Source organism: Apis cerana, linkage group LG10 (genome assembly GCF_029169275.1).
Source record: "Apis cerana isolate GH-2021 linkage group LG10, AcerK_1.0, whole genome shotgun sequence".
Classification (NCBI taxonomy): domain Eukaryota; kingdom Metazoa; phylum Arthropoda; class Insecta; order Hymenoptera; family Apidae; genus Apis; species Apis cerana.
The window spans coordinates 1,360,134-1,386,429 of record NC_083861.1 but is presented as its reverse complement, the minus strand read 5'-3'; the positions used below and the strand labels follow the sequence as shown (position 1 = coordinate 1,386,429).

General features: G+C 37.9%; 1 protein-coding gene across 1 annotated transcript; it reads left to right on the top strand.

Annotated features, from left to right (window-relative positions):
* The first annotated feature begins 8,520 nt into the window (after window positions 1-8,520).
* On the top strand, window positions 8,521-22,346 carry LOC107993546 (netrin receptor UNC5B-like). The gene is made up of 13 exons (XM_017050033.2): window positions 8,521-9,145; window positions 11,765-11,979; window positions 13,261-13,474; window positions 17,653-17,985; window positions 18,752-18,919; window positions 19,167-19,331; window positions 19,843-19,878; window positions 19,945-20,215; window positions 20,289-20,437; window positions 20,520-21,253; window positions 21,366-21,754; window positions 21,835-21,936; window positions 22,014-22,346. The coding sequence occupies exons 1-13, from the start codon at window positions 9,085-9,087 to the stop codon at window positions 22,183-22,185; spliced, it is 3,009 nt and encodes a 1,002-aa protein (XP_016905522.1). The 5' UTR covers window positions 8,521-9,084; the 3' UTR covers window positions 22,186-22,346.
* The last annotated feature ends 3,950 nt before the right edge of the window (window positions 22,347-26,296 follow it).

Here is a 26,296-nt window from a genome sequence, read left to right as displayed (position 1 = left end):
CCCTCGACCTCCTCTTGTCTGCAATCCAGTCCACCTTTCCATCCAGTTTCGTCATCGAGGCGCGGAAGAGAGCGAACAGCCGGTTTTCTCGGAGTTTGCGAAGACAACAGCTGCACGGTCGTTGAAATATTAAGGAGTTTCATATGGGAGACAACCCCTTAGAAAGAGCTAACCATCGATCGTACAATCGTGCTTTACCATGATGATCGATATTATGTTATGTTTGTCTGTAAATCAACGTATTTGTGCAGCTGGAATTATGCTCGACGTAAAAGTGGAACGTTTTACGTAACGTTACATTATTTCCGAACCAAGAGATGAGCTTTTCACGAAACCTTTGCTTTTGCAAGAAAAGTTGCAGGCTTGGATTGCATCGAGATTGTATAGTTGCAAAGGGGAAAGTTACGTAAGAATATGTATGAATGAATCTTGGAAAAGAAATAACTAGGAAACGATGGAATTTCCTTTATTTAAAAATTCATTATAAGTAAAAGACACAAAATATTCAAAATATAGTACAGATTTCATGAATGATATTCATAAAGCATATTTTTAGTCTATGTTACCTATACATATTAATTGCATATAAATATATAAAACATTTCCTAACTAGATTAAAGATACATTATTATCATATTAGAAATTATATTATAGAACGTATATACCTCAACTTTACTCCCAACAACCAGAGAAACTTCGATAAATTAACATTCGAGTATCATTTTATAAAAAAAAAAAGATCTTTTTCCATTAATTAAAACAATTTTTTTCGATTTGCCATAAGCGACTCGTTCGATTCGAGTAATTTATCGAAGAAAAGAGGTTTTCAAATTTGATTCGAACGAGTATGCCACCACCACGAATTCGCAAAAGTGGGCTCGAGGCTAAATGAAACAAGAACACAAAGGTAATTGTATTACAAAGTTTCCCGACACCTATGACTACAAAATGGTTAACAACTCGAACCACCAATCGGCGGTCCCAATGTAATTTCGCGCGACTAATTCCACCCCTCCCCTCCCCACCTGTTTCGCGCAACGTAGTTGAAAATTATGAAACAACCGAAATCTATTAACGCATCGAACGTGCGTGCAAGCGAAGCGAAAATGAAAACGGTCGCGGGGCGAAACGATCGGCAGGCGAAATAACTGAAATCGCGGCCGGGAAGAGACGTAGCGCGCGCGATGATTACGTGCAAACAAACGGTTTTATACTGCGTAATGGCGTTTCGCGTCATTAAGCACACATATCGGCGATCTCGTTTAAATCGGCCCCGTTAATTGTGTCCATGGACGGTAAACACAAATGGCGAGCACGATGGTGTATACGCGTAACGATCCGCTCTATCATTAAACACGGATAATCCCGATCGAGTTCCATAACGGAAGCGGATCACGTTGCGGAAGGCGCAAGAGGTTAAAGACATCGTGGTCGCGATTGACCCAAGTTCGCGATTCGAAGGCGTTTGTACACGGATTATCTTTGGATCCGTACGATAATTCATTTTGGTCGACACGGATTGATTATTTGTTTATTCATATTCAAATGGTACGAAACGAATTTTTAGTAGGCAAGTTATATATTTTGTCAGATTTTTTTATTTTTTGACTGATAAATGGTTTGAAAGAGTCGTCATTCTGAATATTTTTCCTCATAGATAGACTGTTCAGCTTTACCTTCTGAGATATTTGCAAAAAACTTTTTTTGAATTTTAAACATTACGAATAAATTTAATGTGACATGAATTCTGGCCTGCGTGGTCGTATAACCTTAAACAATAAAGTAAAAAATTAATAGATTACAGATAAGCTTAGGTTTATTTAGTTTATTTTTTGTTTTTATTAAAATTAATGAGAAGATCACATTTCTAAATAATTACCCTTATTAATTGTATGTAATGTAAATCAATTATCAGTCAAATCATATCGATGACAAATTGTCGACGTTTTGAAGATAATTTATCATATTATATATGATCTGGATATCAACAAAAACCAAAACATTAAACATATTCGGAGGTTGAATATGTTTGATTGCCGGCACGATTGTTATTTAATTCGGCTAAATGTAGACGTAATCATACGAGTAATCCAGCGAAAGGCACTGTTCAAACGTGGAAACAGTTTTCGGTGTAATTCGAGTTTCAGAACGGTTATCGTAGATCGATGCAATTTGCACGAAAATGGAATAAAAAGATCGACCAATGTCGACGATAGTCTTAGGGTAGTTTGGGTAGTTTTACGTGGTTTATCGATTGGCTTCTTTGATATGCATAAAGTGCAATGATACATCGATGTCTGGAAAGTTTCAAGGAAATTGTTATTGCATTGATTATTTCGGTTGAGTCATGTGCTGATTCTATTTTTTTAAAATTAATTATATAAAAAAGAGTGAGTTTGTTTGCCGCTGAAAAAACAATACTTTATTTATTTCTCTACATTTATAAAATTTTTGAAATTACCAAATTTACAAATACGAATGGTTTTATACAGAGATATAAATGAAATTATATGATTCAAAATGAAACGAAAATATAAAATATGATATTTTTTTATATGAAGCTTTTCGCGAAAATCATGTTTGAATATTTTTCAAACAAATAATAATAAATAAAATTAGCTATTTTTGATTAGATACGAATGAACTATTAATAACGATTATTCTACATGTAAATAAAAAATATGGAACAAAATTTTATAACTTAAATTCTTGTTTTTCAAAAAAATATGATTAAATATTTGAGATTAAATTGTCAAGAAGTCGCATCGATGATTTTCAAATTTGATTCTCTTGCAAACTAATTTTTAAATGAGAAACATATATTTCATATTTTTTCTTTATTTTCATTTCATTTAGAATAATTTTCTATTATTCACTATAAAGAATCACCTGATTTTATTTTTTAAATTTGATTAAAAAATTAAGTTTTCCACGTAATTTCGTTATTCTTGATTTTTTTGATTATTCTTATTTCGTGCCATAGAATCTTCTTTATCTCATTTGCACTACGAATTACAGGATCATCCTGAAATAACAAAGTAATTAAAAATATAATATAATTAACAAAGAGCTCGTTTTCTCTCTTATAAAATTTATAATTACCCTAAAATAAATATGAGAAACGATATACATTTTTATTATATTTATAAAAATCAAATTATAAACATGGAAACTTACTCGAACTACTTTTCCACTTTTCCTCTTCAAATAAAATATTAAATAACTCCAAACTGTATATACATTGTCAAAAAATAACTCACAACAAAGCACCCCTCGCGCTTACAAGTAAAGCGGAAATCAAACGAAATCAGGAAAAAAGAATTCGTTCCAGGTCAACGTGCACCCTTCATACTGTTTCCACTTTCCCGAAGCAAACAGCTTCCCTTTCACAATGTCCTTTCTCGAAACTTTGAACGGCGTTCGACATCTCCGCTCACCGGAAACGCACTCCACGCCTGAATATTTCAACTCGTGGAAGGGCAGGCGTCGAGGCTTCCGCGAACAAAGGCAAACGTCGTACGAGACTTTCGTCCTTCCACTTTCCAATAGGCAGTCGAACGCTCGCCAAAGCCTCGAGGGCCAGGCCTGTTAATAATTCCAACCGGCACGGCGCTTATCTCGATTTAACATGATATATCACGTGCTGTGTTCGAAACGAGCGCGTTGGTAATTTATTCAAACGTATAATGCACGAGCACCTTGCCACCACCCACCACTCACTACGTTCTTCTAGCGAGCAAGCAATCGCCTTTTCTTCGTGAACGAACTTTTATCCACAAGGTGTGTATACAGGGTGATTCACCAAATATTACCGTCTCGTTTTTACTGCCATTATTATCGAAAACAAAAATCTTTTAGATAGAATTGAATTTTCAGGAAGATACATTCCGATGTTGCCAATTTTCTTTGTAAATGGACGAGTAGAGTACACGTGAAGATCGTTATCGTTATTTATTAAATGGAATCGTATATTTTTTATTGAATCAATTCATGCATCTTGATATCCTCTAAAAAAAAAAAGGAAAAGTATTAATCTACTATCTAGGGTGATAAAAATCAAGATGATCACCCTGTATACCTTGTCTTTTACTCGGGCGCGAAATTAGCGATCGCAATTAGTCGCGGCTCGTGGAGCGTGGCTGGCAACCGAGCACGAGCTTTCTTCCGTTGTTTTCTGCGATCTAGCCGCGGGCTCGTGCAGCCAGATTGTTTCCCTCGCTTCTGTTCCCTTCCATTGTCCCCTTTCTTCGTGGTTTCCTCCTTTCCTTCTGCCTCTTGTGCTCCAGTTTTTTCTCTTCTCTTTCTTTTTTTTCTCTATTCTTTTCTTAATTTTACCCTTTGCCGGAGTGTGCGCAGAGTATAGATGGAACTCGCGAAGAGGAAAAGATAAAATTGGAGTATTCGAGACTTTCTTTCTATTACTGTGTTCATTCTGTTGAGTTCCGTGTAGATTATTCCAAATTGCATTTGCATTTGAGAATGTCTCTTTAGCTTTTATCCTGGATCGTGGATTCTTTTAATATCTGGAGAAAAATATATATCGAAGAAAATTATTCTTCTATTACGATGTGTTTAATATAAAGTGTTCACACTGACTAGACAATGTATACGTTTACAATTCTAGAATAATATTGACTATGAATATAATATAATGTAATAAATATGATTATTATTCCTATCAAATGTATTTATCCACTAGGTAATTATCATGTATATATATGTATATATATATTACATCTATTCATCGAATCAATACATTTATTTTATCATATACAACAATATTAACTTCGTCGATCAATATATCGATGGCTGCGTACAAATATTGTATGTCCACCATTTACCATTTTCGAGAAAAACAGATTTAAACATTCTATCGTATCTAATTCACAATAATGCAATAAAAGAAAAGATCGTCAACAATTTAATTTTTTAAATATCAAAATTAATATCAAATACTATATTCTTCCTAAAAAAAAAAAAAAAAGATGAATAACGAACAACACGTGAGTCTGTGTATTCTCGCTAATTCCACTTCCAAAGTAGAATCAACATTCCATATATCAGACCGTCTTGGTTACAGTTCTCTGAAAAGTAAACGCACCCTTCGCAGTCAAATCTTACCAATCATAACGTCGCACAAAATTCGTCTCGATGGCTCGGAAACGTCACGATCCAAAACCACCCTTCCTTCGATCCAATCGTATATCGTATTCTTTCCTCCTCATTTCTCCTTTGTTCCACTCGCTCTCCTCTCCTTCCCCATTCGTATCACCCCCATTGTTCCGTCCCATTCTTCTCCACCCCTCCGCCACTTTCTCTTTCGTTCCTCCCGACCCTTAGACGGGTCACGCGCGCATATTCCTCTCGAGGGTGACATAAACCCCCTTACAAATCGCTACGCGTGTTTACGTTAAATCGCTTAAGAGGCGCGTAAAAGCGCGGAATGGCCAGCGGAGAACCATCGATGTAAGTCGAGCCTCGATAGGCTCGATACATTCGGTTCGAGAGTGTACGGGCGTTTATCTGGATTAGGAGGACCTTGCGCTCGTCTCGAATGCCGTCGTCGTCGTGCACCCTTGTACGGGCCACTCGTGTACTTGGAACGTTTGCTAATCCGCAATACGGGGGTGGCATTAATCGCAGCGGAACTGCGGGATGTGATTAAATGGAGATTGTTCGAAGTTGTTCCTGCGATTTGAGGGGAGAATTGGATAAGTTATGAGATGTGGAATGTTAACCACGGTAGCCTTGATGGAAATAAGTCGTCGGATATTTGGTAAATATGGTAAATTTGGAGTAGGATATAATTCCGTGTTACGGGATAAGATTGATATTTATTCGTTTGTAGTTTTGTGAGGACTTATTGCGATCAATTTATTCAAATAATATTGGTACTTTTTAATTAGTAAAAATATTTTTCGGCTCGTAGAAATTGATGCAATTTTATCAGTTTTATCAGTGAAAGAGTTGGGATATCATATATATGTGATACATAATGTTATCAAGTATCCAGTGATTCATAGCAAAGTGCAAATGATGATGTCAGAGTGATTTTATTACATTCCTCACTTTTAACTCATTTTCCTCCGCTTCCCCTTTGAGTAATTTTGTCGCAGAGTGAGTTTTCTCGGAATTGAGTTTGGAAGTCGGGAATGGCTTGCATTAATTTGCGGTTCTTTGATGGAACCTTGTCCAGGAAGCTACTCTGTTAGCAAAAGTCCATGTAAAAAGATTCATGAGACAGAAAATTTGACTTTAAGTCAGTCTTATATATTATTTGTGAAACAGAGCAATCATAGTAATACGCGATAAATTCCAAAAATATTCATAACTCCTTTTTTACAATATAACATTTTTCTTTTCTTTCAATGGTCTTGAAATTGTAAGAATAGTAAGTCTTTTTAGAGCTAATTGAAAGAGCATCTCGATATTGATCTATATTTTCGTTGAAAACAGGTCCATGATATTTTATTTCTTCATCATTATTTTATTTGTTTATTTCATCTAGTATCGTACTATTGAAAAAAATATAATAAAATTTCCTTCAATTTATAATCATCCTTTGAATTTATAAATACGAAATCTAAATAAAACTTAAACAGAGATTTGTTTCATTTTTTAAATATGATAATAAATATTTTGTAGATATTTTGAATTTTTTTCATTATTATATTACGTATCATAAAGATTTCAATTCCGATTTTGAAAAGGTAACATTTGTATCTGTTTCAAATTTTTTTCAATTTCAATTTCAATTTCAATAACTCGAAGTATCTCTCAAGCCATGAACTCAATCATCGTTTTATGTTTTAAGAATCGATAATCCCTCGAGAGTAACAAGTAACCTGAACCACGATATCCTCGTCAACGATCACATCGACAAAAGTTAATCTGGCGGATGGAACGGAAACAGATCCCCAGGAACGCGATTTATTTACATCGAGGCGAATATCGGTTTCTTAGAGGCATAACCAACCGATTCGAAAGCTAGTTTACCGTTACACGGCCACCCTTTCTTGGAAAGGGATGTCGCGAGGCATCGACAACGCTTCTAACCTCGTTCCTGTGGTTGGATCCGATTTCACGTTCGAGCGGATTGGCCAGGGATCGACCCATAGGAAATCCCATACGTTCCCGCGAGGATCCTCTTCAACGATGATCAACTTCTACCGCCTTCGTGCAACATGACCGTACTCCACAATGATATTCATTCGATCCTCGCCGACCTGGTCACCTGCCGCACGAAGCCGTGGTAACAATGATCTCGTTATCGATGAAAGGAATCGGAGAATTGGATCCTTTGCGGCGTTAATTTAGGTTTGCTAATTTTAACGAGAGAAAATATAAGTGTTCATTGCGGGGTACGAGAGGACAGAGATTTTTTTTTAGAGAAAGGAATATTTTTTTTTTTTTATAAATATCCTACAGATCTAGATTTCTATCTGAAATTAAATCCTCGATTAAAAGACTAAAAAAAAAAAATAATATTATTCGTAATAAATGAGATTTTAAATTTACATCAAATCACTTTTCTTGAACGAATAGATTTTTCGAATATTTAAGCTCTTTTTCAAATCATCAATTTTACATCAAGTTTTTCTTTCTTATTAAGAAATCTTCATTCTGTCTTGTACTTTTTATATTCTTATTCAATAGAAAAAGATTTTACATCTCGTAATCTCTTGAATCTCTTGAATCTTCGTTAAACATTATTTCACTTTTATTCACATCATTCTATTTTATTCTTTTGTATTTATATGTGATAGAATTTACAATACAATAATCTTTCTGAATTCCAAACGCAATTTCGACTCGTTTCTTTCGAAATTATCTCTAAACCTCACTCTCTTAGAATACCATAAAATCTTGCTAAATCAATCTGAAACACAATTTTACGCATCTCTCCAACAATCTCCCCCTCCAACTTCTCCAACATCCTCAACAAAACCTCATCTTCGGTTCATTTCATTCCAAATTATCTCCACCTCACCCTCTCGAAACTTTGCACTGAAACAAAAACCTTAAAAACCCTCATCTCTAAATCACTTATACCACGTATCTCTCGCAACTCCCTCCAACCCCCATCAACCTTGGTTCATTTGATTCCAAATACATAATCCCCACCTCATCCTTCCACAACTTTATTGGAACCTTGCCCACGTGGCGTGACTCGTTTGACTTCGAATTACCTTCCCCTACCTCTGTCCATCCTTATTCACCTCCGGCGGCGCAGGAAATAAAGATAAACAAGAGGATCGGGGGAGTGGAAGTGGCCGAGGCACACGCGGAGAAGAGCGGCCACGCGTCTGATCTCGCCGCGGCGGAAGGAGGTTTTCCGCGGAAAGAAGGCGCAGCCTCCGGCATCCTCTCCAAACCGTAGCACCGCACCACCACCTCCGCGTCTCTGGCAGCGGCGTCGCCACCACCACCCCCGACGACAAGGGGATGAAGAAGAGCGACGCTATCGAAGCGAGACGTGTATATATGTATATATATATATATATAGAGGTGCGCGCACGTCGGCAAGTTCAGTCGTCTACCGCGTGCCGAGCGGCGAGGATCGTGCGCTGCCAACCCTCCATTTGCGAATTTCACCCCCGTGGAAACCCACCGTCTCCTCCGCTCGACGATCGCGCGCGCACCGGGGGTCTTCCCGGTCACGTGTCCCCTCTCGTCTTGCTCGCGCTTACGCGGCACGCTCGAACGGAAGCGCACCCGACCGTACCGCGCGCGGACTCGTCATGTAATTTGAAATTGCAAGCAGCAATTAACGCCTCCTTTTCTCTTCTTTGGTTCGCTTATTTTTTTTTTTTTTTCTAATTTTCGAAGGAGAATAAATAATTTTGATTTTTAGATATTTAATTTGGTTTGGTTTGGTTTGGTTTCTTGTATCGGGATATTTCTTTTTTTCTTTTCGAGAACGAGGAAATGTGAAGAGTTAGTTCGGAGGTTGATCAGTTGGTTTAGAGGTTGAAGATGGACAACGGGTGAAATCGGTTGAAATTTTAAGCAAGATTGTGCAAATTGAATGATTAAGATTTAAGGTGGTTGAGGAATACGGATTCAGTGAGATGTGAGCCGAGGATGGAGCTGAAAATCAGCATACTGCTTCTGGCGCTTTTACGCCTCGCCAGCACCCTCGAGAGTAAGGATGATTTATCTTAACACGCGGCTTATGGTTTGTAGTAGACGGTGTCTGGGCTGGCTTTAACCATAAATTTTTGGATCCTAGACTCGCGAGGTCTTCTGATAAATAGTGATTCAAGGGTTGAAGTTTGCAATTTGGAAACCTCGTATCAAACACGATTTCTTCCTCCCACATACATCCATTATACAAGAGTTTGATCTCAATTGTTACGGAGTTGTTGGTGTTTGCTGTTGGTATAGAGAACTTTTGGCGCGTTTGCATTGCTGTTCCGTGAAAACTTTCCTTATCACGATACGTCTTGAACTGGTTAGGAAAACGAGATCCAAAACTTTTCCAATTATTAATAAAGTTTTTGAACGTAAACTTATTGAACTTCCTCTTTAAAATTCCTTTTGTAAATGATTTTCACAATTAACTCGACGAAAAAAGAAACGATAAAAATACATGGTCCAAAAAAATGTAATAAAAGTTCCATTGTATTTGAATCTCACCATCGACCGAGCACGAAGATTAACACGTAACCAAAAAACTGAGCAGAATGCAAATTAACCTACCCGTTGATTCTACGCGTCCGCGACACCGGAGGCAATTAATCATATCCCGGAAAGAGGATCGCGAAAATACGCTCCGAGTGAATTAATTCCCAAATTTTCGTATCCTATAGGAAACCTCGAAAAAAAATGGCAAAACAATTTCACAACGATAATTTATACAGTCACAAAAAAACGAAAAAATCGAATCGACATCGATATGATAAAATTTAACAAAAAAAAACCTCGCTCAAAAAACTCAATCTCAAGATAAAAAATAAATTCGAAGAAACGAATTAAACAATTAAGCATTATTCTAAAAAGAATTTAATTCATAAATTTTCGTATCTCGGTAAAACGGCGAAACAATCTATATCTAATTTTATAGATTTTTATAGAAATTAACTCTCATAAGATGAGATTTAACAATTCTCTTTAAAAACTTCATATATTTCCTTCGAAGAGTAAACTCATCACAGAGGACATTTCTATTCAAAGAAAGGAAAATTCGAACGTTCCGATTAATTATTTAATCATCGTTCCAAAAAAAGAATCGATTCTCAGATTCTCACATTCGCAGATCTCCCATAAGAAGCTCAACAAACCAACAATTTCTCTATGATAATATATATTACTCGCTGTTGGGCCACGAAAAATTTACCAACAGTCGTATAAAACCCCAAAATCATCCTCTGTGATGCGAGCTAAAACTTAACAACTCCTGTGAAAACTTTACACTTACGAGAACGTCGCGTTAGAACACATCCAACCCAAACATCCCCCATTCGAAAGAGATATATTCGCAGCGGCGAATTTACTCGTGCTAACGTTGATATTCTACAAAGCCCGGGGCTCGGGATCGTGACATGTTTTCCCGCGAGCGTGACAACGGGGGTAATCGTCTCTCGGTTTACTGCTTCAAGTCAAACAAGCAGTCGCGATCGCCTAGCCGTGCCGGGTAATAAAGTTTCAGGGCTGGACTTGGCGTGCAACGTGGATAAAAGAGGAATGTAAACGTAAAAGACTAAAAGATATACCTTAAGCGAGTGGATCGCGCTGACTGATACACGACGTAAAATCCCGTGCGCATCGTTAAACCAGGCTTTACCGTTTCCATCGCGCGACGTCTAAATTTACCGTGGCCGGTGTCGCGCTTGGGAGAAACATTCGATCGAGTTTGGATATCAAGCGTGCGTGGTTTAGCTTGTTAGAGGCTAAAGATGATCGGGATGGAGCGGATCTCTTGGCTGGCTCGTTGAATTAACTCTTTGCGAGTTATTTTATATACGAGTATTAGTCACGGTGTTCAATCGTTTATCGAGTGTTTAAATGTTGGAAAGTGGAAATGGATGAACGTTCTGGAATTCGAGAGGAAGAAGATTTAGAATGTTTCATCGAGCAATCTTAGTAGCTTATTTTAAGATCGTAGATTTTATTTTTAAGACAAAATTATGATTAATAACAACTGCATATTTTTATTGGAAAATTAAATAATAATCATCGTTATACGAATTTATTAGAAGATATGGGATGAAGCAAAATTTAAGAAATCGTAAAATTTGTATAAACAAATTTTGTTATAGTATAAAAAGTCACGTATTTTTCTTTAAAAATTATTGACTACTAATTATTGTATAGTAATTGGATTGCTTGGAAATTTATAAAAGAATCTATATAGTTAAAAAATCACGAGAAATCTGAAAACAAATAAGAATTAACTTAACATTTTATCTTGTTAGTTTATAAATTATAAAAAAAAATACCAGTTAATCCATAAATGGTTTCACCTTCGACCATGAAAATAACGTAAAATTAGACCATTCTCTTCTTTACACACTCTGCGACTACCCTATTCTCTTTCAACCTTCATTTTTCCCCCGCATTTAATGCGCCCGAAGTTACGCACGTTGATCATTTATTCATAGTTCGCGGGAACTTCCCTCGAGTTCCTATAATTGGATTAATCATTCAAACCCCACTTTCACCAACTTTTATCGTTTCGTTCATTCAATAAAACTCTTTCTAAAGATCTTTCGCTCGATATTTGAACTATCCGCGTTGTAAAAATCTCATCCTTTATTTCCAGACACGAAGGAGGAAGAGGACGCGGAGGAGGATGATGAGGATAATTATCCCGTGGACGATTATGACTACGGTGACTACGAGAGCGCGACAATAACCAGCGATATCGATCTTATCGCCGGTGGCTCGTTGCCGATCTTCCTGGCCGAGCCTGTTGACACATTCGTGGTGAAGGGGAAACCTGCAACCCTTCATTGCCGCGCGGCTCATGCTCTTCAGGTAATAAACGCGAAATAAATCTCAAAATTCAATTTGAAAAATAAAATTTTGATATAACTGTCAGACACATTATATTGCAATAGACATGCAATGATTTTGTTTTTATTTTTTTAAATGCTGAGATGTATGCATGCGTTCGAGGATGGTTTCTTTTTTTTTTTTAAATAGTATAATACAAACAAACGCAATCAATTTCAATCATGAAAAATTTTTACAAGATCCAAAAAATATCGTAAATATTAGTGTTCTTATTTTATATATAGAACGTCTTTTTTTTAATGTTATGAACAAAAGATTTATACAAAAATTATTTGAAAGATATATTATAGTTCTTTATAAATAAAAGTTGTATAAATAAAGATTAATTTCTTGAATGGAAATTGTATTAACGGATGCAGCTTCTTATTTCCTGAAAAAATATTATTACATGTTATTTATATCAAAAAATGACTGATTTAAGAGATATTGTAAACTGAATTTTATAGAACTTATTATTAATTCTATAAAAATTTGAATTATCCGCAACAACAGTCGTATATCATTTCATATCATGTTTTTTCTTCATATAATAATTTCAAGTTCCAATGTCTTCCAAATTAATGATTTTTCGATAGAAGATAACGAGCTGCAATTAAATTAAATTAGATAAGATTAGTAATTTCATATAAAATATCAAAATTGACATATCCATCTTCAAAAAACTACGATAAATTTTCGCATGATAGACGAAAACATAACTAGCACACGTCTGATTTATATAAAAAAGTTTCATCTCTGTACAAACTCCGCTTGAAATCTCACTTTAACGAATCTCGCCAACTTCAAAGAACTTGGAAACACCACTTCGCATGTCCCAATTTTCCTGAAAATTCAAAATTGCAGCGGTTCATCGGGCAACAACCTCCACAATGAAATAACCTACTAAGATCTCGTTAGACTCCCCGTGCTCTATGAAACAATAGAATTCGTTAGATAGAACGTTAGAAATGGTGTAACAAAGAGTCAAATAGGCGTCACTTTTCACTAAGAGAGAGAGAGAGAGAGAGAGAGAGAGAGAGAAAGAAAGAGAAAGAGAAAGGATACCTTTTTGGGTTCCACGTTTCACACTTTCGTGAGGCAAGTCTAGCCATCTAAGTCGTCTCTGGTCGTTTTCCTTCGTCATTTTCCTCTCCACCTTTATTAACCACTCGAGAGCTCCGCCACGACGTGGACAACCATGGCCTCCTCCTGCCCTTTTCACGCGCCGCCAATTACCAGCCATCTTATTCCGCTGCATTGCAGGTGTATTTTCGCTGTAACGGTGACCGGGCTGAACGGTCGCAGCACCAGGATTTTGTCGACCCTCGTACCGGAACAAGGGTCGTCGAGGTCGAGTTGAACGTGACGAGGAATGAGGTCGAGGAGTACTTCGGTAGGGAGAGGTTCAAGTGCGAGTGCGTGGCATGGTCGGGACCAGGTCAGATTCGAGGGCAGCCTGCCACGGTTGAGGTCGCTTGTAAGTAGAGAACACTCCAATCTATCCGTCCGTGTCCTCCCTCTTTTTTCCTTTTTGAGCTTGATAGGAGATCGTCCCTTTTCGTACTTTGCCAATTTTGATACTCCGTTTGAGAATATTCGAAATCGCATTTTCGGGGACTTGATTCAAAACAAAAATACGAAGTTACGAAGATTACGTCAATTTTTTGTTTGTATGTTAGAAAAGAATAAGTTTTTCTGGTCTCTTTTTAAAGAATTTTTTATAAGATGTAATCCTCTTTTATCCCTCTTGATTATTGCGATTTAATATTGAAGATTTGTAAAGATAAAGATTAAACTCTCGCTCTTCAGAGACGTTATAAGACATCAAAGGCAACTTTATGATATTTTCAAAGCAGTGATTAAGATAAAATAAAATATTATCAGTGTTTCGAGTTGTTTACTTTTATTAGTAAAAGTTTTTGTAATGGAAAGTTTCTGAAAAGATTAAACATTCGTGAAAATAAAATTATGACATCATTTCTTTGTATTAACATTTTTATTAATAAAAAAATTTAATCGTGATTTTATGAGATTGTTGGAATAATATTTCAAATATTATATACAATAGCGATTTTATATTTACAATTGTTTTACGATACGAATAATAGGAAAATCTCAATGTGTGGAATTAAATTAAATATTTCAGATAAAAAATTCTAACAGAAAGGAATAAAGTAACTCTTTACTTTTTTGAAAATGAGAATATTTTTATAAAAATAAATTATACATTAATTTATCATAATTCGTAGAGATAACTCACAAATAAAAGACTCAATCATCCCCGAAACAATAAATTCATTCTACCCCAACTCGTTCCTATTCACGATTTTCCCCATGATAGTGTTCTCTATATTTCATCATGAACAGATTACCAACTATCATAGGGAAAAATTAATCGAACAGATCCTCCCCTTCGATCAATCTATTCAAATCAAATTTTCCAATCCCAAGAATAATCCTTAAATAAAAACTACCTTCCCTTTATTACCAAATTAAAACCTTCGAATATAGTTCTTAAAAAAAAAAAAAAAAAATTCCTATTAAACTTTATCGCCTCATCAGGTTGCTCCATTAAAGACAGAATGTTACGATGTAATTAAAACGAACGATTCGTCGACTAATAGTCTTCATAATTCCAATGGTGCAATGAGAGAAGAGCGAGAGGAAAAAAAAAAGAAAGAAAGAAAAAGAGGATAAAAAAAATATAAAAGTGAAGGGAAAGCGGGTGAGAACGAATTAACGCGCAATTGTAGCATGTATTCGAGCGAGCTGTGAAAGGGAAGGGGGGAGAAGGGGGGGAGGGTTTAGCTTGAGCGGCGGTCGGACAGAGAAAATGGCCGGGAGCAACCAGCACCTGGAATCGGTCATAAAACGTAACTTCATTAACCCGATTAGCACAGAGCCGGCTCTGGAACAGGGGTTTTCGAGATACCCGCCGCGAAATTCACTCCGGTAAGCTTGGCTGTCGGCGAGGGTTAGCTTGGTTGCGGCGCGAGGGATGCCGCGCTCGCTTGTTTTCACCGGATATCTCGTGACGCGTAAACCCGAGTTCCAAAATCTAATCGATATTCTATTGCAAAGCAAACACCTGTGAATACAGAATCGGTGAGTTACCCTTCCGACCACGTTCGTTCGATTTTCTTTCTTTCTTCTTTTTTTTTTTATTTTTATGCGAAGGGGGATGAGGGGTGAGTCGGTGTATTGTTGTCATGCAAATTGGAACGGTAACCTGTGAATCGAGATGGTGAGAGTTGCATGACAATGCGAGCCGATCCGCGACTTTTGAGACTAATTGTGGGTGTCTGGCGATTTGATGGGAGGAGGATCTAGAAAGAATTTGAAAAAGATGTAGTGAATGTAGTTTGAAATGTTAGGGAATTTAAACGAGAAATATTAGATCGATTTAAAAAAAGGGATTTTAAAATATTTTTCTGTTTAAATAAATATAATTGAAGAAATTAAATATTGATGAATTAAAATGAAAAATTGATTAATATGTAAATAATTTTTTCATAGAAAATTTATCATTTAAAAAAATAGTAATAATAATAGTATTAAATAATAATATCACTTGATAATTTATTTAATATATATTGATAATTCTTTTTAATCTTTAATGGTTAAAATAAAAATGATTTTAAACGAATTATAAACTATTTTTTCTTTTTTAAAATAAGATTGAAAATTTTAATTTTATAAAAAATTAAATTATATTATTATATAAATTATAATATTTAATAATTCGTATAATATTCATAAATATAAATAGTTTAACATTAAACATTAAATTAAAATTTTAATTTTTCTTTAAACATTACATGATACTATTAATAAAGGAACACTATTCAAATTGATGATAGAATTACAAAATTTGTTTTTTTTTTATTTTTAATTTTCGCAATGAAATACAATCATAAAATTTTACAATCATTTATAAAATAATTTACAAAATTTTATTATTATATTGAATTCAGTGTTCCTTAATAAAATAAATCATTCACTAAAATCAATCAATGTAACCAATGATCATATTCTCAAAAACACTTTTTAGTTTCTCTTCTTCTTTACTTCTTCTTTCATAGTTCTATTTTTACTCCATTACGGATCGACGAAATCGAAGAAGCGATTTCCACAAAAATAGGTGAAAGTTCAAGAGTCGAAAGAGCAATTTTCTCTCAAACGTGGGGCGCAAATACACAAGAGACAAACAGGACATAGAATTAAATCCGTATTTGCTAGCAAACAGGAAACGGACGTGCTTTCGAAATTGAATACGTGGTGTATATCGATCGTGGTGATATTTCGTAGTCGGATACGGTGCTATTCTGAGCGATCCACTTGAGAAAACCGGCTGGTTTAATTAATAATAATTTATGACGGTAATTTTGTTGGAGCGATGATTCTCTTGAAGAACACAGCTTTATTGCTGGAATTGGAAAACGAACAAACAGTTTGATAACACATGAACGTGATTTCTAAGAATATTGATAAAATTAAATGGAAATTTTGAAAACAAAAACATTACCATCAATTGTCTAGATTGATGTAAACAAAATTTCTTTAATCCTTAAGGTTTCAAGCTTTTTTAAAATTTAACACTCCAAATATATCTTGAATATATTAGAAATATGTTGAAGTTAATATTGAATAATTTTATTAAATACTTTTCAATATTAATATATTTGAGATCATCGATATATTATGTGTATATTATATATTTGCTAATCATGAACTTTTCTAAAAAGTGTGAAATGTAAGAAAAAATTTTTTATATGTCCATTTTCTTTTCACAATTACAAATATCATTTTCAGTACAATCATTTTGAATTTTTTTGCATTTTTTATCATTTTACAACTTTATTTTTTATATTTATCAAATATTTATTATCCTCACCGAAAATCCATTTTGATTTTTGTTACAATCTTGAATACGTTAAAATAATTTTGATAATAATAGTAATTTAATGAAAAAATTTCAGGAGACATATTACAAAAAATGAAATAAGACACATACATGAAACATTTCATAAAAATGAATCAATATAAAAACTGATAATACTCAATATTTTTAAATTATTCGAATAACTTCGAGATATTTTTAAAAACTGGCAGTCTACATATCTAATCGATTTTATATTTAATCTAATCGATTTTTATTCTTTCATTCACGTATTAAAAATACATCTCTGATAACAGCACAGCATCGAGGTGGTCTAGACAGGGGCAAGAATGTTAGAGTGGATCAGTACTCGACGCCATTTTACTTTACTTACACCATTCCCTTCACAAATGATATATAAAAGCAGCTATTTTTCCGCGTATTCGCTACACACCGAATAATATGATGTCGGCTGGCGCACGAATGCAGCAGCAACCCTCGACAGCCTCGCGGATCGAGCAAAATCTTTTTCTGCCTTCCCTGACCAGTGTGCTCTGCTCGAATGCAGAGCATAGAGACGCGGCCTATAAAAGCACCCCTGCATTTATACACGCGGCCTAATATCGCTGAGTGCCCTGCTCCCTCGCTGCTATCTCCCCCCTTCTCTTCCCTATGCCCCTCCGCTGTCTCGTCGACCTCTCGTGCCTCGTGTTTCCCCGGCTGAATATTAAAAAAAAGGCTACCACCGGCCCTCGCCTGGTGATCCTCGTGCACAGACCTGAAGAAGCACTTCCTGTCGCCGCCGTACTCGTTGTCCGTGGAGGCTGGACGGAACGCGGAACTCCGCTGCACCCCGCCACTAGGGGTGCCCCAACCGAAGGTCTATTGGCTGAAGAACGGCTCGCCTCTCGAGACCATCGCTGGCTCGACACCGGCTTCCTCTGACAGCATACCGAACGACGTGACAGGGGCCAGCAACTTCGTACAGACCGGCGATGGACACCTGATACTGGGAAAGGCAGAGCTGAGGCATCAGGGGAATTACTCATGCGTCGCTGAGAACATCGCCGCGAGGCGGGTCAGTGAACCGGCCGTGTTGACGGTTTACGGTGAGACTTTTGCGGATTCCGTGGGATCCTGATGAATATCGCATCGAATCTGAACGTAATTAGAAACGATGATCGCGTATTGAGAGATAATTAAGCGTATCAAGGATAGGGAGAGAAGGTGTGAAACAATGAGGGGATTAGTATTGCGTGAGAAATTACATAGTTTAACAGGTGGAGTTCTTGGTAGGGAACAGATGATAATTGTTGTTTCCGAAAGAGTTTAATGAGATTCAGGTTTAATTTAGCTCATTTTTGTTGAAACGTTTTCTATGTTTTTCTAATTGCGTTCTGCTTATTGTTGGTTTGAGAATATTTTAATCGTAAATTGTATCTGGCATCATGGCGAGAAAAGTGAGTGGTACTACCACGCATCGTTAACCCTTTCGCTACGGTGCAACTGGTAGTCAATACGCTACTGTTGAACAAGTCTTGGTGGTATGTTAATCACGGTGGGTAGCTATGTTTTGAGTCAGCTTTATCTTGCATCTACAAGTACTTGTATTACTATCTTTGATACGATGGAATGATAATAATTATCTCTATTATTAAACTATCATCCATGTTCATATGAATTTAATTTTATATCTCCATCTATCCTTTAAAAAAAATAACTTCTTTCTTCAAAAAAAATGTTTTTCTGATCGTTATTAAGAGCGAAAGAGTTCAAATGCCTCAAATTACCACGTTGTCGTATCACTTTTCTCGTCAACTACTTAATCTTAATCCGTCCAATAATATTCCATCCGTTTTGGATTCGTTCCCAAAGTAAACGGCGGGTGGTCTTCCTGGTCCGGATGGTCGGACTGCAGCACTCGTTGCGGTCGAGGTGTACAAAAGAGGACGCGAACGTGCACGAATCCTATGGTCATGAATGGGGGTCAAGCTTGTCCGGGTCCAGCCACGCAGAGGGTCGAGTGCAATCCTTCCTGTCCCGGTAAGCCAGACAGCACCAGCCAATTACAAAACAATTACAACGATACAGTATGGCTGGTATAGCTGTTACCCTTTCTCGAGCTCAAAACAGTCTTGTTCCCTGTCCCATCGACGAAACGATCAAAGACGAGGCATCCTCCAGACACTGAACACAACAACGAGATGTAATCGTTCCATCGTGGCCGGGAATACATCTCTGATAAGACGAGATTTAATCGGGATTTTCAAGTTCGCCCGTTGCCTTTCAGCGGTCGACGGCAGATGGTCAAGCTGGTCCTCCTGGTCCGCATGCGGTCCCGATTGTTCCAGAATAAGAAGAAGATCCTGCAACGACCCCCCGGCGAGCAATGGTGGCCGTCCCTGTCAAGGCAAGGACGTCATCGTCGAGTCTTGTTCCGCGGATCGATGTAATGGTGAGCCCCAGCTGCGTTCTTGCCTCCTTTTCCTTCTCTTTCTCCCTTTCTTTTTCTTTCGACTTTCTTTTTATCTCACCATGGCCGAGGCCCAGCGGCGGACAATTTATTACGAGCGAACGGGCTTCTCTTGTCCCGGGCGTCGCATCCGATGATCGTCGTTCGCGGTCGCATGCTTGAGATACGATTTAAATTAATAATGACTCGCAGAAAGGCCTCTTCGATCCTTTACCCGTTGCTTCGTAACCTTCCTCGATTAACCGGTCATTGGACGCGGCAAATATTCCCATTGTTCAATGACAGACGTAACATCGCCGGGAGAGATTCGATTAAATTTTCGATGTATGGGTCGTTGAGTTGAAACGCGACGAATATAATAGGATGATACGTCAGCGGATCGACTTGTTCTGCCTGACTTGTTAGCAAGTTTGATCTGTTGTCGCGAATTAGACGGTAAAAATCTCATAAAGTACATCGTTTTTCTTCGTCTTCATGCTGCACTTACATGTAGCTCTCGGACAGGATGGACCCAGAGTCTTCAAGGAAGGTAATTGCCACTGCGAAGAACTGTTCCAACGGTAGAAAGTTAGTTTGAAAGCTGTCGTTTCTGCAGCAACTAGGGCAATCGATCATAGGAACATATTGGCCCTTTGGATCACTCTGAGCCTGGCGGCGATCATTCTGGCGCTGACCACCATCTTCTTCGTTCGATTGATGCGTCGAAAGGAAAGGATGGAGGCTTTGTACGGTGTGGCCAGATTGGACTTCCGTCGTCCGGGCGATCTCGCGAAATCCGTAGTGTCAAAGAACGATCGCACGGTTCTCTCGGTGGACAGGAGGTTGGAGCAAGTGATAGACGAATCGAACGCGTCTAGGATGTCTAGGTAAACGACCCTCGAGGAATTAAACCCCGTTCGTTCCTTGCCCCCCGTTGAAAGTCTCTCTGACGATACGCAGATCTTGCTCGGAGCATCACTACGACGTGCCACAGCTCTCGCTGCCCTCGACCACCAGGCCATCGCCAAGCTCCTCCGTGACCAGATCTTCCTGCAAGAACTCGCAGCGTGGTAGAGGCTTATCGGATAACGAGGAAGGCCGATCATCTCGTAAGAAACAAGTACCATCAACTCGAATACGACGATCAGACAACGGGTATAGTGACCAGCCTTGGTAACATCTGGTCCTTAGGTTCCACCTGCCAGGCAAATCAAGAAAGCACCAACGAGGACGACGACGAGCACGATGACGAAGATAGAACTGGAGAGGACGACAGGAATCACGAGGATACTAGTGGGTTCATTGTAAGAGCGATGGTGGACGAGCAAGGTGCACTTTTGGTGGTTCCCGAAGTTGGAGTCTCGATGTCTGTACCCGAAGGAGCTATCTCCCGTGGAAGAAGACATGGTTTACATTTGGCCGTCCTTGGGGACGACTCTTTAAGACCTAGTTTGCCGCCCAGTCTGACTCTACTGTCAGCCGTAGTGGCTTGTGGCCCGAGTGGAATAGATCTGGTGAAACCAGTGATCTTGCAATTCGAGCATTGTGCTGAACTCAGGACTGGTAACTGGGAACTGAGTCTCTGGTCGACCGATTTTGATCTCGAGACTCGATCCAACAACTCGAGCAACTCCTCTACTAGTTCTAATCTTACTTCGAGCTCGATGTGGAGAAAGATTTTGACTCTGGGAGGTGAACCTATAAATCTTCCTGGTCAACCGTTCGCGCAACTAGATCATTCCGGAGTTTTCTTGGTCACTGAGACTCCTAGTGTATACGCAGTGGCTGGTGAGAATTCTGTGGTGGCGCCAGGACTTGCGGTGAAGAGAATTTGCGTGGCTGTGTTCCTGTCACGCGAAAGAGATCACATCAGGTGCCATCTGATGGAAGATACGAAAGCTGCTTTCAAGCTCGTAATAGAACAGGTCAATATTAATATTTATTTTCAATTTTTAGATCAAATTTCAAATATTATTGTACTTTTCGGATTGTTTTTAACCTCTAAATATTGCCTGAGACTAGTCATCCATTGTACAGGAACGTCGGCTAGGTGGCACTCGTATCGACCACGGAGCCTTAGGTTTCAGAGCTGGGAATTCACCTCTTCGAATCGATTTGGAGGACAGAGAAAGCGGATTCGTGGAACGGCAAGAGATACCGCATCGTCGTATTTGGTCTTCTACAAGGACCAGCGTGAGAAGATCATTCAGGATCGAGAAAACAGTAGGCGATCTAAGACTTAGTTTCGAACTACGTGTCTGTCAATGCGGTTTCGAAGAGCACACATTGTTCCTAAGAATTGACCTAGATCTAATAAAGAGGAACGGATCCAGTGGGAAGAGGACCACGAAGTCTGAGTCATCCATCGTTCTTCGCGGGAAGAATTCGAACAGGTCAACCGAATCCGTTGTTCCCAGACCGTTTAGGTATGGCATCTTCTTTTTATTCTTTTATCCCATTTTCTTGATCTCCGTATAGATCATTAATTGATTTTTTCCCTCTGAAGATTTTCTAAAACGCTTAGAAAACAGTTATGTCAGTGTCTTGATCCGCCAAGTGCGCGAGGAAATGATTGGAGAATGTTAGCGCAAAGACTTCAAGTAGATCGGTGAGAGTTTATCAATTTTTTTTCTTCACCGAGTTAAAAGACAGTGAAAGATTGAAGTAACTGCTGATTTTATTCAGATACGTCGATTATTTCGCGACGAAAGCCAGTCCAACGGAGCACATCTTGGATCTGTGGGAAGCGAAACATCAAGAGGCCACAGCTCTAGCAGACCTATTGAATCACTTAAGACTGATGGGACGCGTGGACGCCGCTAATGTTCTCGAAAGTCGTCTCGGTCCTTGGATTTGAGTTACGAATCATCACTGCCCAATGAGATATCCATTGTTTAAGATTTTACAATGTTTTGTACATATAAAAGAATCGTCTATATTACGAATAAGAAGAATCGATATAGAATCACGTTGTATAGATGCAACGATCGTTTGTACATAAAGCTCGTTTATAGCAAATATCGTCTCGTTTTCCAACAACCTGAAAATTATTCAACAAATATTTCTCCTCTCGTATTTCCTATTTCCTTCGATTTAGATTCATTCAAACTCGCCATCTTCCAAAATCCTAGATCAACCACTAAAACGAACAATCCAATTCCAATCGTTTCCTAATCTTGTCCACCGAAAATTCTCAAGATCTTCAGTTTCGCAACAATAGTAGAACGGAAGTAGGCGCTCAAGACCAATTTACACCTGAATACCAAGGATTGGTGTTCCTCTGAAACGATCGTGAACCCGGTGCCAGCAGAATGTAGTCACGAGTACATTTAGCCGGCCATTTGGCTGCTATTCGTCGTAGTATCGCGAGCATTTCAGCCCGTGTTTCTACGTATTGCGTCCAAGGATGCGTGGGATGCTCGGAACAATGGACATTATCCGGTTAAATGGAAGTGAGGGTCCTGGGATTCTGGCAGGTTTCGAGGAGGTATATAGGTATGCGTAGCCCTCATATATAGCTATACATGTATCCCTTTGCCTTCTCCTATTCCTCTCCCCTTAAGTTCGTGCAACCCTCTTCCAAGAACCATGGAGTCATGGTGGTGGACGTTTAATCAGGATGCTGGTGGTAATTCCATCAGACAATGGCTGTGTCGTTCAAGATACTGGATACACCGTTTCGAGTTAATTTCGCAAATACGGATTCAATGTTCACGCGGTAGCTGTCTTTTTCGCTTCGAAAATTATTGAGATATGGAGGAAATGATCGATTATGAAAGCTGAACGATGTCACGCCTCGATGTCGATTATTGATTGTCGACTGCGGCGCGATGGAAATCCATCAGGTGGTGAATTTTATTCTTGACTTTAGTGTATATAAGCGAGAGATTTTTTCTTAAAATGAAAATAATATTTAAGCTACTCATTATCCAAACTCTATCAAAAAATTTTAACTGTCGTAGAAGAATCTTTAATTCCTCCTTAAAATTTTTAACAAAGTAATTCTGCATATATATCTAGATAATCCCCATTCCAAAATCCCACAAACTAAAGACCAACTTCTGACACGTTTCCCCCGAGGAATAGTATTGTAGGAATTCATAATATCTAATTCGAAAGCCGTGATCCCCCTGTGCAGAGATTCCATCAATCCCGTCCCATATTAACCTATCCTATCCCGATTAAAATCGAGAAGACAGAGATTTCCGCACAACCACATCGCCACGATAACGTCGTCGTAACGACGCGGTTATTGCAGCGCCCCGGCTCGGCGGCCATCGTATATGCATAATCCACGTCAGAGTCGCATAAATTCCGTATCCAGAACCGTATTAATTTCCCCGACTAATCGCGATTGGGATCTACAGGCAATTACGAGAAGGATAGGCCAATCAGATTGGCGGGCCGCTTCCGTTAACGCGGAAGGTCCGGTCACGCACACGCAACCCCCGATGTTCACCCCTTCTCCCCGCTCCCGCGTTCCACACCCTCGAGGGCCATCGTACGACGCGTGCAAAACCAAGCCAACACCAACGAAGGGTGGCCGGTGCCTGCCTTTATGAATTGTCCGGAGATATCGCGATCGAACCGAATCTGGAAATCGATCTCACTCCCTTCCCTCTCCCCATTCTGTCTGGGAAATCGAGGATTCCACGCGAATAAATTATGCAACTAATTGCCGTGACCACCGGGAGGAAGGGGAGGAGGAAAAGGAGGGCGATTATTGTTCGATCGTGTATGATTAATGTGTAAACGTTGCATGACTTTGTCTGATATATTTGACGAACAACATGATACAGATTGTGTACAGATAGGATTATAGGAAATGGGGTGGTAATTGGTTGATTAGATAAGAGGAGTGTACATCGAGTTTTGAGATACTTTGGTTGTCTCTTGTGGTGTTGGGGTTTGGCTTGCAAGATAATTTAGACGGGATTGAGTTTTGGATTTGTGTGCTTGTGTTTGGATTGAGGATGGTCGAGGGGTCGGTTTTGTTAAGGGAAATTCGGGTTGATGAGTTTGATTTACTTGAATCGTGAATATGTGTGTATACGGATATATTCGTTGAATGATTATTTTTTATATATTCTTGATTTGAATGAGAATTAACGAGTTGAAGGGAGTATATTGAAAGGGGATGTACGAAATAAATATAATCAGTATTTTATGATACACGTATGTGTGTGTGATATTGGAGACCAGGGGTCTTCCGGATAATTACACCTAATAGAAAGGATATAAAGGAAAATTCTCTATATAAGGAGAAGGAAACCTTTCGAGAGGGAAAAATCCTGATGAAAAGAATATTGCGGGAAAACGAGGTTGAAATCGTATCGAGGATTATTCCTTTATTGAAAATTATTTTCTTAACGAGCATAGATAGTATTTTGAAACGAATTCTTCGAATTCGTATTCGAGATGAAAAGTATCAAATTATATTTTTGAATAAAATACATCAGATGAAAAGACATAAGTTTTTTTGTACAAATTACTTCAAGTAAAATGGAAACGTAAAAATTTATATTTCACTAAAAAATGAGTCACGTAAATAAAAGTCAAACTGATCAATTTGTTAGCCAATTATTTAATTTTTAAAAAATTAAGAAACATTGAAAAATTATATAATGTATAATAATTCCATATTTTGGAAATTAAAAATTTAAAAATTTAAAAGTTAAAATATTATAGAGGAAGAAAAAAAGTATACAATTGAAAAGCGTAAACGAGTATTTTCGAGGAAACACAACGAATGAAAATAAAAAAAAAAGATACGAAAACATTTCTAAAAGTCGGAAGGAACATTTTTTCGCTGTCGTCCGGCCGGTTTTTTGCGACGCGAAATAAAAATCGTGACCGCATAGTTTCGAAACAATTCCATCGTGGAATTCCACGACATTCGCGGCTAAAATAAATTTGCCGCGTATTTGCACGTCATGCTACACCCGTTTATATATAATGCCCATAAAAATTGTGAGGATACGATAATCTTCTTTACCAATGGACGAATTAATTTAATAAAGAAATGGAATAATCGTCTGATCAAAGATAAAAAGATTTTATCCTGTTTGACTATGAAATGATTCCTAAGACTTTTTGTATATTGTATCTGTGCATAATATTTCAAAATATATTTCAAATTTGAGAAAAATTGTACCTATCTTTATAATTAAAATAAAATAAATATATTATTGATAATTTCATATCAAAATTTTAACCAAAATTTATTGAATTTTATATAGCTTAATAATATTTTTATATGAATGTCGATATTACGAATTTAAAGAAAATGAAAGGGTATGTTCGAAATAAAAAAAATAGATACATAGTTATCAAGAATTCATCATCCAATAGATTCCGGTTTAAAAAATTTTTTCCTCAAAAGTTACTTACATAAACTTAAAGATATCGAAACTTTCTTCTCAATATTCTAAAATTCCACCGAATACATTCCATCAGTCCAGCAGCCATATCCAAAACCATCCAATATCACCAAGATTCCAAAAGCCCTCCTCAATCCTCTCCACGCACATAATCCAACCCTTCCTCCCCCTCGAGTCTCGATCTCGACTTGGTTGCGCTCGTCAGAATCTAAACACAGCCCCAATCTGCATACATTTTCTTACAACGCGTTGCCACGTAAGGTAAGATCGTAAAGCAATTCTCCATCACGTCCCCACCCGTGACAAATTGCGATGCAAGTCGGTTGCAAGTCACCGTAAACCGAATACAGTCGCGTCGAACGAACGTAAATAGCGCGTGTTCGTCTCGACTCGAAGATCGTATTTATCCATTCAACAAATTTTATCCAACAAAGTATACCGTTGTCCATCCACGAATTTCGTGTCTCTCGAATCTACTCCGCGTGTTGATGCGTCTGTATCGATGAAGCGGAGCAGTTTCCTTGGCCCAGTCGTCTATCCCCTCGACATTTGCATGGAAACGCCCAGGCTTTAATCCGCGAGCCGTCG

Coding starts and splice junctions, on each gene's coding strand:
- LOC107993546 (XM_017050033.2), top strand. CDS start 9,085: ATGGAGCTGAAAATCAGCATACTGCTTCTGGCGCTTTTACGCCTCGCC. Junction 20,438..20,519: donor CGAGGAAGGCCGATCATCTC/GTAAGAAACAAG, acceptor TCTGGTCCTTAG/GTTCCACCTGCCAGGCAAAT. Junction 21,937..22,013: donor CAAAGACTTCAAGTAGATCG/GTGAGAGTTTAT, acceptor GATTTTATTCAG/ATACGTCGATTATTTCGCGA.